This window comes from Hemiscyllium ocellatum, chromosome 14, assembly GCF_020745735.1.
Source record: "Hemiscyllium ocellatum isolate sHemOce1 chromosome 14, sHemOce1.pat.X.cur, whole genome shotgun sequence".
NCBI classification, from domain to species: domain Eukaryota; kingdom Metazoa; phylum Chordata; class Chondrichthyes; order Orectolobiformes; family Hemiscylliidae; genus Hemiscyllium; species Hemiscyllium ocellatum.
Window position 1 is genome coordinate 9,773,227 of NC_083414.1, and position 14,054 is coordinate 9,787,280.

At 41.8% G+C, this 14,054-nt stretch overlaps 1 protein-coding gene across 2 annotated transcripts in view; it reads left to right on the forward strand.

Annotated features, from left to right (window-relative positions):
• Positions 1-14,054, forward strand: part of dalrd3 (DALR anticodon binding domain containing 3) — a 39,321-nt gene that overhangs the window by 19,172 nt on the left and 6,095 nt on the right. The window contains exons 7-10 of one of the 2 annotated variants that reach the window (XM_060835071.1): positions 6,181-6,239; positions 8,975-9,057; positions 9,801-9,927; positions 13,569-13,627. In XM_060835071.1, the coding sequence (XP_060691054.1) occupies positions 6,181-6,239; positions 8,975-9,057; positions 9,801-9,927; positions 13,569-13,627 (328 nt within the window). The remainder of the gene's footprint in view (positions 1-6,180; positions 6,240-8,974; positions 9,058-9,800; positions 9,928-13,568; positions 13,628-14,054) is intronic. The other variant, XM_060835072.1, reaches the window with a different exon arrangement.

Here is a 14,054-nt window from a genome sequence, read left to right on the forward strand (position 1 = left end):
CAACACACTGCAGTACACCAGAACTGCAAAAAGAGGAAGAAGAACACCTATACAATGTATTCACCAAAACGGATACCCGCACAATTTCATCAACAGATGTCTTAGGGAAAGACAACGGAACAAGGACATGCCGCAACCCAAAGGACTAGCCACACTACCATACATCAGGAGCATTTGCGAACTGACAGCCAGACTACTGCGACCACTAGGACTCATAACAGCACACAAATCAACAGCCACTCTCAGACAACAACACACCAGGACGAAGGACCCAATACCCAGCATGAGCAAAACCAATGTAGTGTACAAAATCCCATGCAACGACTGTACAAAACACTACATAGGACAAACAGGAAGACAGCTAACGATCCGCATCCATGAACACCAACTAGCCACGAAATGACACGACCAGCTATCCTTAGTAGCCACACACGCAGATGACAAGCAACATGAGTTTGACTGGGACAACAACTACTATTATAGGACAAGCCAAACAGAGAACAGCCAGCTAATTCCTAAAGGCATGGCACTCATCCACAGATTCTATCAATAAGTGCATCGACCTGGACCCAATATACTGACCACTGCAGCGGACAGCTGGAACTGACAACCGGAAGCGGCAGAGACAAACCACTATAAATGCCGGAGGAAAGATCACAGAAGTGCTTCACAGGAGGCTCCCAAGCACTGAGGATGTCACCTAGGCAGGGGACGAAATGTCTGCAACACAAATTCCCAGCTCGGCGAACAGAACCACAACTTCATCAACCTGTCTTGTCAACTCCTCAAAGAACTCAATAAGATTAGTTAGGCATGACCTGCCCCTCACAAAGCCATGCTGACTGCCTTTAATCATGCTATGCTTTTCCAAATAGTCATAAATCTGATCCCTCAGAATTCTTTCCAAAACCTTTCTGACCACAGACATAAGACTGACTGGTCTATAATTGCCAGCGATTTCCCTATTAAAAGAGGAACAACATTCGCCTCCTTTCAGTCCTCCGGTACGACTCCTGTGGAGAATGAGGAGGCAAAGATCTTCGCCAGTGGCTTAGCAACCTGCTTTCTCGCTTCCCAGAGCAACCTGGGGTAAATCTGGTCTGGCCCTGGAGACTTATAAATCTTAATGTTTGCCAAAATTTCCTGCACATCAACTTTATCAATCTTGATTTGTTCAAGCTTATTTCCCAGCTCCTCAAAGTTCTCATTCACAACAAGGTCCCTTTCCTTAGTGAAAACCAAAGCGAAAAACTCATTTAGGGCTTCCCCTATCTGCTCAGACTCCACGCACAAGTCCCCTACACTATCCCTGATCAGCCCTACCTTCTCCCTGATCATTCTCTTATTCTTCACGTATGATTAGATTAGATTAGATTAGATTAGAAACAATTGCACTTGAAATATAGTTTATCGGCTATAAAGTGTTTTGAAACTTCCTGAGATTGTGAATAGTGCTATGCACGTTTTGTTTTTCTATGTGATGCCAATTTGCACTATCTTTCCAATGAAGAATGTACCATGGCTAAAATCCTAAGCATTAGGAAAAGGAAGATGCTTGATGCCCCCTCGCATTTCCTCCTTCAATTAAAAACCTATTGGCTCAATCTTAAAACTAATGATAATATGCAAAGTACAGAGTACAGTGGATTAGGTTAGATTACAGTAAACTCTGTTTCAAAATAAAAGTTCCAAAATACACACCGTCCTCTTCCATAATGTTTGCTGTGCATCTGAAGAGAGCAGAATTTTAGGTGCCCTATTAGTTTGGAGCACAAAATAAACTGGCAATTTCATGCAGTTGCAAGAAGGGAATGATGCATTGTCAGAGATGGTACCTCTTAGTTGCATCTGAACAAACCACATCTACCCATGTGGATGGACGCAAAACACCCTGAGGCACCATTCAAAGAGCAGAGGAGTCCTTGTCAACAACATTCCTACATCTCTTGCTGTTTGTGGCTTCTTGCTGTATGCAAATTGACTGCTGCATTTCAAAACAATTCCTTGGCTGTGAGGTATTTTGAAACATCTTGAGCACATGTAAAATGTGATGTAAATCAGTTATTTCTTTCAATGCTGCCCAACAGTACATAGGCAAAGTGCTGTACTGATCAAATCGGGGAGAATTGATCACTCCAGACCTGTGCAATGCTTCCAAGTTTAAAATGTGATTGATCCCACTTTTGGAATTTACAGGAAGAGGGGAAAATTAAAGAGCACTCATGTAATGAAAAGACAAAGCTCAAGGACACGGGGAAACCTGATCTTAAAACTGATACTTCTTGGGGTATTTACACTCTGAATGTAGAGGGCAACCAAGAAAAAAAGACAATAACAAAGAATATTATCAAAGAGTCCAAAGAGAGAATGTCGTAGCAAAATTACTAATCAGAATAGAATTGAAAAGGCAAATGATTAGTTTTCCAGAATCCTGACTAAAACAGTTTTTTAAGGAAAAAGCAATATTTCAATTGTCTTGTAGTGACATTTCATAGAAAACAGGAGCAGGAAGAGGCCCTTTGAGCCTACTCGATCCTTCAATGTGATCAGCTTTTCCCCTAAAGTCAAAAGAAACAAAAATAAATAGAGGGGACAAAGGAGGGCAAATAATTGGGCTTGTGCAAAACTTGACCTACTCTTGGGAAATAAGGCAGGGCAAGGTGACTGAGGTGTCAGTCGGGGAGCATTTTGGGGCCAGCGACCATAATTCTATTAGATTTAAAATAATGATGGAAAAGGATAGACCAGATGTAAAAGTTGAAGTTCTAGATTGGAGAAAGGCCAATTTTGACGGTATTAGGCAAGAACTTTCGAAAGCTGATTGGGGGCAGATGTTCGTTCGCAGGTAAAGGGACGGCTGGAAAATGGGAAGCTTTCAGAAATGAAATAACGAGAATCCAGAGAAAGTATATTCCTGTAAGAGTGAAAGGAAAGGCTGGTAGGTATAGGGAATGCTGGATGACTAAAGAATTTGAGGGTTTGGTTATATAAAAAAAAGGAAGCACATGTAAGGTATAGACAGGATAGATCAAGTGAATCCTTAGAAGAGTATAAAGGAATTAGGAGTATACTTAAAAGGGAAATCAGGAGGGCAAAAAGGGGACATGAGATAGCTTTGGCAAATAGAATTAAGGAGAATCCAAAGAGTTTTTACAAATACATTAAGGTCAAAAGGGTAACTAGGGAGAGAATAGGGCCCCTCAAAGATCAGCAAGGCGGCCTTTGTGTGGAGCCGCAGAAATGGGGGAGATACTAAGTAAGTATTTTGCATCAGTATTTACTGTGGAGAAGGATATGGGTGATATAGACTGTAGGGAAATAGATGGTGACATCTTGCAAAATGTCCATATTACAGAGGAGGAAGTGTTGGATGTCTTGAAGGTAAAGGTGGATAAATCCCCAGGACTTGATCAGGTGTTCCCTAGAACTCTGTGGGAATCTAGAGAAGTGATTGCTGGACCTTTTGCTGAGATATTTGTATCATCGATAGTCACAGGTGAGGTGCCGGAAGACTGGAGGTTGGCTAACGTGGTGCCACTGTTTTAGAAAGGTGGTAAGGACAAACCAGGAAACTTACAGACCAGTGAGCCTGACCTTGGTGGTGGGCAAGTTGTTGGAGGGAATCCTGAGGGACAGGATGTACATGTATTTGGAAAGACAAGGACTGATTAGGAATAGTCAACATGGCTTTGTGTGTGGGAAATCATGTCTCACAAACTTGATTGAGTTTTTTGAAGAAGTAACAAAGAGAATTGATGAGGGCAGAGTGGTAGATGTGATCTATATGGACTTCAGTAAAGCGTTCGACAAGGTTCCCCATGGGAGACTGATTAGCAAGGTTAGATCTCACGGAATATAGGGAGAACTAGCCATTTGGATACAGAACTGGCTCAAAGGTAGAAGACAGAGGTTGGTGGTGTAGGGTTGTTTTTCAGACTGGAGGCCTGTGACCAATGGAGTGCCACAAGGATCGGTGCTGGGTCCTCTACTTTGTCCTTTACATAAATGATTTGGATGCGGGCATAAGAGGTACAGATAGTAAGTTTTCAGATGACACCAAAATTGGAGATGACACCAAAATTGGAGTGAAGAGGGTTACCTCTGATTACAACAGGATCTTGACCAAATGGACCAATAGGCTAAGAAGTGGCAGATGGAGTTTAATTCAGATAAATGCGAGGTGCTGCATTTTGGAAAGCAAATCTTAGCAGGACTTATACACTTAATGGTAAGGTCCTAGGGAGTGTTGCTGAACAAAGAGACCTTGGAATGTAGGTTCATAGCTCCTTGAAAGTGGAGTCACAGGAAGATAGGACAGTGAAGAAAGCATTTGGTATGCTTTCCTTTATCGGTCAGAGTATTGAGTACAGGAGTTGGGAGGTCACATTGCGGCTGTACAGGACATTGGTTAGGCCACTGTTGGAATATTGCATGCAGTTCTGGTCTCCATCCTATCGGAAAGATGTTGTGAAACTTGAAAGGGTCCAGAAAAGATTTATAAGAATGTTGCCAGGGTTGGAGGATTTCAGCTATAGGGAGAGGCTGAACAGGCTGGGGCTGTTTTCCCTGGAGCGTCGGAGGCTGAGGGGTGACCCTATAGAGGTTTACAAAATGATGAGGGTCATGGATATGGTAAATTGGCAAAGTCTTTTCCCTGGGGTCGGGGATTCCAGAACTAGAGGGCATAGGTTTAGAGTGAGTGGGGAAAGATATAAAAGAGACCTATGGTGCAACGTTTTCACACAGAGAGTGGTACGTATATGGAATGAGCTGCCAGAGGAAGTGGTGGAGGCTGGTACAATTGCAACATTTAAGAGGCATTTGGATGGGTATATGAATAGGAAGGGTTTGGAGGGATATGGGCCGGGTGCTGGGACTAGATTGGGTTGGGGTATTTGGTCAGCATGGACTGATTGGACCGAAGGGTCTGTTCCCATGCTGTACATCTCTATGACTCTAACTCAAATGGAGGAATTTTAAGGATCAAGTACTGCCCAGTTAGACACTGCATTATTAGTTGGAGAGTACAGCACCTGTACCACTCCACCTGTGCCTTACCAAATTGATCCATCTTGATAATACAGGCTAAGTGCAATTGCTAATTTAGTCTCAATTTTATGTTCTGCATGCCCACACCACTCACCAACATATCAGGTTTGCAATGCATTCAATCTTTTCCTCACTGCCCTTTTTATTCATGTGGCATTTTTTTGTTTGATTCTTCTTACATGTGGGATGTGAATGTTTGTTGCCTATCCCTAACTGCATTTTAACTCAATGGCTTGCTTGGCCATTTCAGAGGACAGTTAAGAATCAGAAGTCACACACAGGATAGGGACATTATATATTCCAGATTTGTTAATTGAATTCAAACTGTATGTTATGATTGGACCCCAAGTCCCTGGAGTATTCGTCTGACCTCTGAATTACTAGTCCAATGACATCGCCATACAACCATTATTTCCCCTTAAGTGATTAGCACTATAAATTCAAACTGTCACTTTCAGCAAATATTGTGCTGTTTATACATTATCTGTTAGAAAGCTCTGAGCTGACAAGCATAATATTCCTCAAAGCCTACAGTTTTCTGTAATTTCTCCAAATTAAAAGCAAGAATGAAATTACTATTCATTAAATGATAAAATTGCTTGTCCTAAACTGCGACCTGACCAAAATTTAGAAAGGGAATGAAATAATTTCAGGGGATACACATTTTGCATTTTAAAGACTAAAACGTTGTACATTGAACAAGTTGAGCCCAGTAATATATCCCTTCTAAATTCACAAGGCAACATAGCATGTCTGAGAAGGTGAGTAAGCAAAATACTTGCAGATCAGACACGGTGAACCTGATGCAGGAAAAGTTTCTATCATTTCGTCAGAAGGGAAGTTTCTGATTCTAAACTACTGCCTGTCACAATGGACAGACCTGCCCTTTGGTCTTCAGTAAAAGTTTCCTCATTGCCTTTGAAGCAACTATAGTATGTAATGTGGGAAGTCATCCTTTCCAGCAGTGAGGTACTCGATTTTTAACTAATCTTTATATAGCCATTATCTTGAAATTCTCAGTTTTAGGTAGAATTAACATATGTTAAATCACTAATAATTAAGTTAAATTGGAGAATGCAAGAAATTTCAAATGAATTATATATTCAAATGTTCACTCAATTTTTCCTCCAGGTTTCGAAGGTCTCAAATGCAGGATGCCTCTGTGATGAAGTATGGAAACCTGGTGCAAGGTATGAGCTCTACTATCCAGTTTCCTTGTCCATCTTCTTTTCTTTTAGGTTCTGTTATCAGTGATGTTGATGATAGAATGTCTCAACCTGGTTTTCGAGTAAAAAATGAGGTCTGCAGATGCTGGAGATCACAGCTGAAAATGTGTTGCTGGTCAAAGCACAGCAGGCCAGGCAGCATCTCAGGAGTAGAGAATTCGACGTTTCGAGCATAAGCCCTTCATCAGGAATAAGAGAGAGAGCCAAGCAACCTGGTTTTCGACAAGTCATGAGAACAGTCCTGCTGAAATTGTTAGTGGCACAAGTGCCAATTGTCTAAGAGCAATAAGTTTGTCAGTAGGGATTGAATTATATTGTGTGCAGCAGTTTTCAACGAACTAACTTTCCTTCAGTATTCAGATGGTTAAGGTAGCTGAGTGATATAGTTCATCTCTGTAGCCGATGTTGAAGTTCATTATAGAGATCTAAGAAGCGTGTAAGCTGTCACTGAGGTGAAAGACTTTTAAAATAATGGGATCTTTTACAGTCCTAAAGGCCAGAATTTTAAAAGAGTGGAATTTGTTCTGCCTTTGGCTAAAAGTGATAAAGAAATCCTTTGAAATATCCAAATGGCTAGAATTCTCTTCCTAACAGATCAGACCAGATAGACTGCAGCAGTTCAAGAAGATAGCTCACCGCCACCTTCTCAAGGGAAATTAGGGATTGGTAATAAATGCTAACCCAGCTAGTAAAGCCCATGTCCCCTGAATGAATAAAAAATGCGCTTTATGGGTGGAATCATATGGAGGTCTGAGTGATATGAAATATGGCAACATGTGTGGCAGAATCAAGTAATAAGTGAGGTCCATCTCGACATCAGAAGTAACTTGCCCCATCCTTAATACTTTTGAAAAGCTGCATGGTGAAATTCTCACTGAGTTGTGGCTGTTGCCAGATGCAGGGGTTGGTTGTTAAATGCTTTGTTAACAGCCCAACTCATTTCATTAATAGTAAACCTCCCATCTTACCTTGAGTAAATTCAAGCACCACTTTCTCCAAATGACCTCCTTGTTAGAATCCAGGCACCGATATCTCAGGACACACTGCATGGGCACTGGCCACATCCAGCCCATATCCATGGACATTGGCATCCAAAATGTATCTCTAACAACCCACATAGCCTCGTCTAGTCTATGAGTGCACAATGTCCTTGCTGCAGGATTCCATTGATAGTTGTCACTGCCGCATCTCCACACTGTTCGCTTACTGTCATAACATTCACTCATTCTGAGCTTACTTCAATGCACACAGCACCCTTTCTTGCATTACCTTTTTGCACTTTGCTCCCTCAGCCAGAGATACCAGGCTCATTTTACTGCTGTTTTTCCATTTAGCACAGAAACACATCTAGGAAGTTTGTAATAGTTGTCAGCAGACTTCAGTCAGTCTTCAATCAGGGTGTTTTAACAGACTAAGCCAAGGACAGTCTTCAGTGATAGTCCAAGCCAAGTGCAGCGTAGTCAGCGTCAAGATCATGTCCGCATAAGGAGCAAGGAGCTGAATGAAAAGCAGCATTCTTTCTGTCCCATTGTGATCTGTTTACCTCATGGAATGAGAGACTGGGCCAGTATATAACATAGAGTCATAGAGATGTACAGCAAGGAAAGAGACCCTTTGGTCCAACCCATCCACGCCGACCAGATATCCCAACCCAATCTAGTCCCACATGCCAACACCCGGCCCATATCCCTCCAAACCCTTCCTATTCATATACCCATCCAAATGCCTCTTAAATGTTGCAATTGTACTAGCCTCCCCCACATCCTCTAGCAGCTCATTCCATACACGTACCACCCTCTGTGTGAAAAGGTTCCCCTTAGGTCTCTTTTATATCTTTCCCCTCTGACCTTAAACCTATGCCCTCTAGTTCTGGACTCCCTGATGCCAGAGAAAAGACTTTGTCTATTTGAACTGAAAGTAGGTGGAACAGCTATCACCGTTAGCGCAATTGGAGAGGTGCACTGATTGAGTAGGCAGTGCAGAAAGCTTGCAGGATTCTGCTGTCATGGGTTAGTGTGGGTGACAGGAAGTGGAGATTACATTACAGAAATAGTTTGTGAACCTTGGTAGGAGATGGGTCCAGTAGCAGAGGTAGTTTGATGTGAGATATTGGCAAGAACACGGTGAATTCACCCTGGCGCAGAAAGGCCCAGGTAGCAACCTAAAGTAACATGGTCTGGTTCCATCACCTCCGCTGTTGGTTCTGAGGGAAGTTCCCTGTCACCAACCCAATAAGCAGGACACCAGGTCCCTGACCCCAAGCAGAGTCCTGATCTCCCCCTGTCTGCCCTGTTTGGGGCAAATGTCAGCTGTAGGGTAGCTCCAGACTGATTGTGCACCCAGTCAAACACTATGACGTTCTAAAGATGGTGTAGGCTGAAGGGATGTCAGTGAATTCTGGGATTTCTGCTAACTGGCCAGTTGTTGTGGTAAGATAGGGCAGAAATTGGATATGAGGTAAGTAATTAAGGAGGCGTGCTTAGGAAGATACGACAGCAAACTATCCAAAAAACATATGCAAATCAGGTTTAGCCAAAAATGAAAGACTCAGCCTATGTAGCAGTTAATCTGTTCTCTATAAACTGGTCTAAATCCTGTAGTTGGAATGTAGATAAGCAGGATTGTTATCTGAAGATGTAGTGAAATCAATGGGAAGACATTTGCTTGGTCCTAATAAAACTTATTACATTTCTCCCCAGGGGATTCATGGACTGAAATAATCAGCAGCATGACTTCAGCCACCATCAGGTTCGAGTTGTTATCGACAGCACACCGCAGTCCAGTAAGTAATGTGCATGTTCCAGCTGTAGCCATTGATATTTAGGGAAAGACTTCCTTTCTCTGCCTTTCTCCCCTTCTGCCTTTCTTTTAAATCTTGCTGCAGCATCTTTATAAAAAGATGATGAGATGATATCCCACTTCCCAGCAGTTCAAGGTCAATTGGTTCACGAAAGCAGCCAGACTTTGGCTTGTTCCCCACTAAGAGGCCCCTGCAAACTCCATTTGCACCAGTAACACGCCCTGGGCCACTGTAGGGAAGAGCTACAGAGAAAACGACTTGACAGCATGTCCGTCACTGAAACACGACTAAAAACATACTTCAGAGGTTTAAACAGTCAAAACTTAGAGTTGATCATAAGAGCCTTATCTATAAGTATAGTAATTAAGCAAACTGAATGTCTGGATTGGGACTGGAAACAAATTCTCTGATCTGTTTGTATCTTAAATAATTCCAGTCTGATGTGAAGGATAGACTGAATAGCCCTTCTCTCAATCCCTTTCACCCCCAACTGCCATATCTTTTCAAAATGGTGGCTGCATGTTGGTAGCTGGGGGTTGTGTGCCCCTCTTATTGGTTAACTCAGGGCAAAATGTCAGCCATTTGCTAAGTCCATACTATTTCTGTAAATATTTGATTTTAAATCTTGCAGTCAAGAAACCTTTGCAGCTCAAGTGTGGAAAAGTTAATTCCAACATAAATTCACTTTTCTCTCTCTCTCTTCCCCCTTCTACTGTGAATTTTAGCTGAATTTGGACCTGACACAAGCGGTCAACATTTCTACGAAAGGAACTAAGAGTGGAGCATTTGTTATGTACAATTGTGCAAGGCTTGCAACGTTATTTGATCATTTCAACAAGTCTGTTCATCAAGGTAAAACCTAAGATATTCACAATTGATTGAGAAGTCAGCCAAACTTTTTGCATTTTCTTTAGTCAGGTTTATTGAAATTCCAATAAAAGCAAAGGACTGTAGAAACATAAAACAGAAATTGCTGAGAAAGCTAGGCAGGTCTGGCAACATCTGTGGAGAGAAATAAGAGTTAATGTTTCGGGTCAAGTGACCCTTCCTTAGAACAGTTCTGTTTTAGTTTCTGATTTACAATACTCGCAGTTCATAGAGTCATTGAGATGCACAGCACGGAAACAGACCCTTTGGTCCAACCTGTCCATGCCGACCAAATACCCCAAAGGAATCTAGTGACACCTGCCAGCTCCCAGCCCATATCCCTCGAAACCCTTCCTTTTCATATACCCATTCAAATGCCTTTTAAATGTTGCAATTTACCAGCCTCCACTACTTCCTCTGGCAGCTCATTCTATACACACACCATCCTCTGCATGAAAAAGTTGCCCCTTAGGTCTCTTTTACATCTTTCCCCTCTCACCCTAAACCTATGCCCTCTAGTTCTGGATTCCCCGACGACCCCAGAGAAAAGACTTTGTCTCTTTATCCTATCCATGCCCCTCATAATTTTGTAAACCTCTATAAGGTCACCCTTCAGCCTCCGACGGTCCAGGAAAACAGCCCTGGCCTGTTCAGCCTCTCCCCATAGCTCAAATCCTCCAACCCTGGCGACATCCTTGTAAATCTTTTCTGAACCCTTTCAAGTTTTAGGACATCTTTCTGATGGGAAGGAGACCCCATTCTTTCAGTTTTTACAAAGAATGGCAGACGTTGGAAATTTGAAGTGAAACCAAAGTGCTGGAGAAACTCAGTAGGTCTGCCAGTATCTGGAGAGAGATAAACAAAGTAACATCTCCAGCCAGATGAGACTGTCTTTTCAGATAGGCAGAAAAAAAAGTGTAGATTCATTTGGCACTTCTGCCACAATCTAATTCATTAGATTAGATTAGACTTACAGTGTGGAAACAGGCCCTTCGGCCCAACAAGTCCACACCGACCCGCTGAAGCGAAACCCACCCATACCCCTACATTTACCCCTTACCTATCACTACGGGCAATTTAGCATGGCCAATTCACCTGACCCGCACATCTTTGGACTGTGGGAGGAAACCGGAGCACCCGGAGGAAACCCACGCTGACACGGGGAGAACGTGCAAACTCCACACAGTCAGTCGCCTGAGTCGGGAACTGAACCCGGGTCTCAGGCGCTGTGAGGCAGCAGTGCCAACCACTGTGCCACCGGAAAGCAGACTCTGAAACCAGCTTTGCTTTCTCAGGAGTGCTTTTGGTGACAGATATATTCTACTCCTGCCATTGACACCAGCCTATTTGGACTTACCTTTCGAAAACAAACATGGCCTGGGTTCCACAAGCTGGTTCACAGGGTTCCAATTAAGGAAACAAAAACAAGCAGAGTTCCTGATTCCTTTCCTTTGGGAAATAGATTACCATTTGATTTTCCTGTTGGGGACCACTCCATATAGAAAAGAACAGAGGTACAGAAGTGTATGGTGCAGAAGGAGTCCATTCAGTCCACTGTCAGTACACTAGCTCTCTGGGATGATTGAAGTGGAACTATCAATTTAAATTCCATCACATTGCATTGTGAATTGTAAACATGCAAATGCAACATTGAATTTATACTATCTAAAACAGTTGAAAACTCCCATGGTTTGCATTTAGTCTTTAAATAACAACAATACCACTCAGTTCATAAATCAATAGTCAATTCATTGTCATTCGATATCAAAAGATATCTGTTTTATGCAATGTTCTTTGATGATGGTCAAAACTAGGAAATGAGTGTCCATGGATACATTTGCTAGGGAAACTTGATTTTTAATATTTAAATTCAATGTTAGCAGCGAGACAGGTCTCATAATAGAAGACTTCACGTACAGCTTCAGAAATCAACCATTCCTCCCTCCACTGACTCATATTGGAGGGAAATGACTGTCCTCATATTCCTGATGAAGGGCTTTTGCCCGAACATTGATTTTCCTGCTCCTCGGATGCTGCCTGACCTGCTGTGCTTTTCCAGCACCACTCCAATTTTGACCCTGTCCTCAGTTTCTCAATCATCTGGCCTCATTTTCCCACAGGATACTCAGAAACATGACTTGGGGTCAGAAACAGATTCTGTGCTGATTTGTGCCTGTTTCACTGTTGCGCTAACCCGGCAAGTTGATTTGTTTCACTGCAGCATCAGATGTTCCATTTAGCCTTCCAAGTGCGAAACTTCAAACTCAATAAGTTTGTGATTGCTAATCTGATTGAGAAAGACTGGTTGTTAGATTGCTGGTTGAATTGGAAAAGGGGGTTCATTGTAACAAAGAAGAGTCCTGCCAAGGGCATGTTCTCCTCCATTAAAAACCAAATCAAATATTCAGTTTTCTACATATACAGAGAACAACTGTGTTATAACTCAATGAAATGTTAAACCAAAGCCTCGTCTGTTTCCAAGTGGATGAAAAATCCTGCTTCAAAGAAGAGCAGAGATGTTCTCTCTCATGTTCAGGGCAACATTAATCCCTCAAATAACATTAGAAGTGGATTATCAGACCTTTATAATATTATAAGAAAGAAGTGCAGGAATAGGCCATTTCGCCCATTGAGTCAGCCAGTCATGATTAATCTAATTGTGAATCTACCACTTTCCTTCATGTCTCACCTTTGATTCCTTTGTCAATCAAAGACCTGTGTAATTCAGCCTTTGAATATACTCGATAATCCAGCCTCTGTTGTTCTCTATATAAGAGAATTGCAAAGACCCATAATCCTGTCAGAGAATAGAGACTTCTGACCTTCAAGCTCATTCTAGATTCCTTCAAAAGGAGGAAACCTCCTGTCAGCATTCATCAAGATCCCTCAATCATAAATGTTTCAATGAAATCACCTTTCTTTTTTTCTAAACTCGAGATACAGCCTCAATCTGTTTAGCCTGCTGTTTGTGGGAAATTCACATTTCCCTGACAACAGCAACTAGACTTCAAAATAAGTACTTCTTTGATTATAAAACACTTGAGGTTTTGAAAGAAACTACTTTAATTTGGGTGTTTCTTTCACACACCTCTTCTCTGATCCACTACATTATTTGAGACTTACCTGGACATACAGTACAAAGAAAGAATTCCAGCTCCCAGTGACAAGTCTATTCCTTCAATGGATCGGATGGTATGGTCAATCATCAGGGTTATCTTGTATGTACCATTGACTTAACTGGTAGAGATTCCTGCTTAGAAATAATTGATGGTTGCTACAAATGATACACTAGCTACATGATCTTGGAGACAAGTAAGTCCCAGAGTCATTTTTTACGATCCCTGTCTCCATACCTCCTTGCTCCACTCCCCACTCTGCTTTCCTTGTCACCTGAGGAAGGAGGGAAACAAATATAACATGGCTACAGTTAGTTTGACACAGATAGAAAGATTTTGAGGGTAGTCATTGGCTCAACCAAAAACCAATAGAAACAAAAAAAACTTTCACTCAGATTTAGAAGTCGATTTCCTAGAGAATTGACTTGACATCAAAATACATAATACAAATAATACAGTAAAGTTTGTAGTGTTTATTTTCTTAAAATAGACATTTCCTTGCTTTCTCAGGCTTATACCCAAAGTTCCCAGAAACATCGCAGCTGAATTTTTCTGCTCTTCAGGAAGAGGTACCTTATCCCGAATCCGCAATGTGATTCATTGTTCTCCTCCTTGACAGGATTAAAATGTGCTGCAGTAATCAGAGACAAAGAAGACTTGAGAAAAGGCCACTACAAAGTCTTCCTTCACGGGAAATATACCCCATGGTACAGACCTACTAACATATTAGTTAATGAGGTTAAGGGATAGGCTAGCAAAGTTTAAGAGATAAGAACATTTATTAATATTTAGCTATTATCTCCCGGCCCCCCCTTAAACAATGCAGCTGTGTCCAAGGTATTCATGAGAATTTGCATGCCTCACATCATGATCAGAATCAGAGCCTACTGATGCACAACATGAGGACACTAATGGATTGTGTCACAGGATGTTCTGAGCTTATTTTGACTTGCGCATTTAAGTCTTTCATTTGCTTGAAAGTTTTAAAATAAATAT